Source organism: Tupaia chinensis, unplaced genomic scaffold, assembly GCF_000334495.1.
Source record: "Tupaia chinensis unplaced genomic scaffold, TupChi_1.0 Scaffold000369_1, whole genome shotgun sequence".
In the NCBI taxonomy this organism is placed as follows: Eukaryota; Metazoa; Chordata; class Mammalia; order Scandentia; family Tupaiidae; genus Tupaia; species Tupaia belangeri.
The window spans coordinates 2,046,031-2,050,000 of record NW_006159866.1 but is presented as its reverse complement, the minus strand read 5'-3'; the positions used below and the strand labels follow the sequence as shown (position 1 = coordinate 2,050,000).

At 63.3% G+C, this 3,970-nt stretch overlaps 1 protein-coding gene across 1 annotated transcript in view; it reads right to left on the bottom strand.

Moving 5' to 3' along the window:
- Nucleotides 1-485: 485 nt before the first annotated feature.
- The window catches only part of CD276 (CD276 molecule), a 32,414-nt gene continuing 28,929 nt past the window's right edge, over nucleotides 486-3,970 (bottom strand). Inside the window, exons 7-8 of the mRNA XM_006153349.1 lie at nucleotides 3,247-3,303; nucleotides 486-1,742 (exon numbers count right to left, since the gene is read on the bottom strand). Of these exons, the coding sequence (XP_006153411.1) occupies nucleotides 1,720-1,742; nucleotides 3,247-3,303 (80 nt within the window). The 3' untranslated portion in view covers nucleotides 486-1,719. The remainder of the gene's footprint in view (nucleotides 1,743-3,246; nucleotides 3,304-3,970) is intronic.

Genomic DNA, 3,970 nt, shown 5'->3' with positions numbered 1-3,970 from the left:
GGGGCACTAGCTGGGTGGACGGGGCGAAAGCAGGCTCAGGTCTCCAACCCAGAGCACCGACAGCGCGTCAGGCAGGGTGACCGACGTCCCCTCCCCGCCATCAGCTCAGCACAGCCTCATTTCTACAGCACGGCGTCTACTTTCTGGAGGCTCACTGCCCTACTGAGGAGACAAGGCTGGGCGGTGCGCCCGCAGTCACGGCGGCAGAGCTGGAGTTAGGTCCGCTCCTGCTCCCAGTCCAGGCTGCCGCCCGTGACCACAGAGCTCCGGGGCCGCCGGGCTGCCAGCCCTCGCCAACACGTCTCCCAGAGGCAACGGCTGGGGTGTGTTTGGCACGTTCACTCCTCCTCGGTCTTCTTACTTTTACGGGTTATTTCTTCCATGAGGCCGGGGGGGTGGGGGGCACATGGCCACAGAGGCCCAGGCCCTGCCACCCCAGAGGGACTCTCTTGCTGCGTCTGAGGCCTACAACACTTGACAGAGAAGAGGCTTTTTACAAAGGCATTTATCTTCCCCAACATACACCCCCAGTTTACAAAATTCCTCAGAGTCCCACATTTAAATTAGAACCGCTCAGAGCTCCCACTCCTGGGGACACATGGCACTGGGAGGGCAATGGGACATCAGCAGTTCCATTCCACCGGGGGCAAGGAGTGGCCAAGGCCAGCCAGGGCCATCCCAGCCCCAGAATAGCACCATGGTGGGGACAGTCCCCTCAGCGTCCCAAGTTCTCCTGGCCCTGTCCCACCCATGCCAGGCTCAGTGGTGAGGACAGGCCCTCTCTCCAGGCCCCCGCCCCCACCCCAGGCTCTGCGTAAGGACTGGGGTGCATGGGGACGAGGCGTCCAGGGGACGAGAGGGGGTACGGCCAGGTGCCAGGCAAGGCTGCCTCTTGTGCACTGCAGACCACAGTGCTGCTGCTGAGTCCCCCAGTGGGACAGCGAGACCCCAGGGAGGACCTGTCTCCCCCAGGCCCCAGGCCTGCGGTGGTGCTGACACCCCGGGTAGCTCGACCAACAGGAACTGAACCGCACACGAAAGGAAAGGAATGAAGGCGGCCACAGCTGCAGAGCAGAGGAGCAGACGCTGACCCCGGGGCCCCCGAGCCCCCAGGGAGCCAGCTTGACCAGCGCCTGCTTCCCTGGGGTGGGCAGGCCGTGGAGGGGGTGTCGTGGGCACAGGCCAGGGCCCTGCAAAGCAGACTGGACGGGGATCCTTGGGTGTGCCAGCACACGCATCTGCAGGAGGGGAACGCCATGTCCCCTCTGTGAGGGACAGAAGGGCCACACCGGGCAGAGCAGGAGGAAGCCGGAGCGGATAGCCTGAGGCACAGTGAGGCCACAGGGTCATCTGAGGAGACGGATTCTGTGCAGGGGGAGGCAGAGGTGAGGACCAGTGTGCCGAGCCCGGCAGGTGCCTAGGCAGGGTGACCGTGTCCTGGTCTTTGGAGAACTAAGGCAGGGGGTGAGTCTGAGTAGTGCGTCCTTGAGAAAAACGGCAGGCAGAGATCACGTGGCCTCAGAGCTGGGGTCTGTGTCGTGTCGCCAGAGAAATAAGGCAGCAGGGGCCTTGGGAGTCACGTAAGGCTGCGAGGTGGCCTGTGTGTCACATCCTTTGAAGGGGACCCATCTCTTGGTGGCAGGGCTCCATGGGGACGCCGACGCAGCCAGAGGTGGGAGCCGGGGCGGGGAGGTGTCGGCGGCTCCCCGGTCCTTGAGGTCAGGCTATTTCCTGTCCGTCATCTGCAATTCATGATGGGAAGGAGAAGCAGGAGTGGGAAGGGTAGTTAGAGCCAGAGTCCTACCCGGGAGCGAGCCAGAGCCCAGCACCTGCCCGTACTTCGGGTGGGGGCCCACGTGTGGCCCTGCACTAACTGCTGCCTGGAGGCCCGGGTCAGCACCGGTGTGGGCACACCCGGGGCCAGCGCCGAGGGAGACAGCCCTCCTCACTCAGCTCCCTCTCTGCCCCAGCCCACATCCCTCCTGCTGGCCCCGCCCTGTCTCCACTGCCCACCACGGCCTGGCCCAGTACCCCCGTCAGGGAGCCACCCTTCCCAGCGGCCTCTGCTCACGCTGCACCCTCAGGTGGCACCGTAGGGAACCCCCTTCCTCCGGCTCCTGCCTCCACGTGGAGGGTGACCACCGGCCTTACCCGCCGGGCCTCGCCCTGTGCCCTGACCTGAGTGGGTTCTTTAGCAGCAGGACCACGACCCTCCTCTCATGTTCTCCTGGCCCGGCTGTGCCCAGAGAGAGTCATCCTGCCATCTGAGCACTGCCCTACCCTATCCCGGGTGGCTGCCTCACGGGGGACAGTCAGGGAGCCCACCTCTTCCCCATTGGGCCATCTCCAGCCTCTGCCTCTCTCTCTCTTTTTCATTTTTTAAACATTTTTCTCAGAGTATGTGTGTGCTCACTGCAGAGACAGGGGAAGAGGAGAGGGAGGGAGAAGGCATCCCGCGGGGCCTGGCCCACTGCCAGCCCTCCTTCCTCCGTCCTGTTGGGCCTCACCAGCTGGGACTCAGGCCGCGACGGCCATGTGGGAGCCAGCTCCCCTAGCCGCCAGCCCTCTGGCCACCTTCTCGGCCCGAGCTGCATGTTACCTCCGTGTGCTCAGTTCTTTCTTGTTTGGTTTCAAACCACAAGGGGTCGGGGAACACGAACGCATGTCCTGACATACCTGCTCGCGTCATGGCAACATGACGGCAAGGCCGTTGGTGTTGACCAGCCCCCTGCTGCGCCCGGGAGGGCTTCAACTGTCTCCCAAGCTCCTGCTCCCACCCCGAGGAAGCCACCAGGCTTGCCGGGACAGGGACAGGGTCAAGCAGACGGAAACTAACTCCCAGCTTCAGCCGGAGCGAGGATCGTGTCATGGATGTGGATGCGACAGAGGGGTTGGACACTATTTTGACCCAGCCCTGGAAAGAAAGGCCCTCGCCGTCCCCGTCCCCTCGCTCTGGAGGGTGGGCGGAAACAGAAGCAGTCCCTTGGACCCAGGGATGGAAGCTTCGAGGTGAAGAGAACCTGGCTCCAGAACACGGGTGGCCTTAGGGCTAGCCAGGTTCAGACTGTCACAGGACGAGGAATAAAGTGTCCTCGCTCATCCTCTCACACCGGGTCCCAGAACAGCAGCCGGGGCCACCTAGGTTACTCAGACCCCGCTGCGTCACTGTCCTGGAGAGGGTGGTGACAGTGTGGTGACCGCCTCCCTCACCAGCCTCGGGCACACAGATCACAAAGGACACCCCACCTGAGCAGCCTGCGTCTTCACCTTCTTTGCTTCCAGAGTGCTTCAGAGGCCGCAGGGCTGCGAACGGAAGAGCACATGGGGAGGGAGGAACCGGGGTGAGCGGGGGGCTGGGGTCGGGCTGCAGGCTGGGGACAACCAAGCGACACTGGGAAGGGACCCTAGGCTGCTGCCCCAAGCCCCGGGCTCAAGTTCCAGCTCTACTCTATGGCTTCATTCCCTTCTCTGGCCCCAAATCTTCTATTGGTCGTCGGGAATGTCAGGATAAATTTCTGCATAAAAAATACCCAGCGACCTAATATAACTACAGAATGGGGACAGCCACCCTGCCTCTCCCGTGCCAGCGATGTGGACGCGCACCGGGCCACTCTGCCAGCGAGGGACAAGTCGGGGACTGCCGCAGGCTGGCAGGTTTGCAGATGTCCCCCGGGAACCGAGACTGGCCAATCTCGAAGCCACTCTGCTCTCCCCACTCCCTCCCCTGCCAACTCCATCGGCCTGTGAGCGTGAAAAATGAGGCCCGATCCCAGGCTGTCTCCACGCCTGCCATGCGGACACCCACCGCAGAGAATTAATTGGCATAATTTACAGCGGTCCCCAGGTGTCAAGGTCCTGCCCTTCCTCCTGCAGACAAGGGGAGGGACTGGTGTCACCTGGAGCCATCCCAAACGGCTCAGAGAGAAGCTGCCTCTCCCAGCCCAGGAGCGCCTGGGAGCCCGGCCTCCAG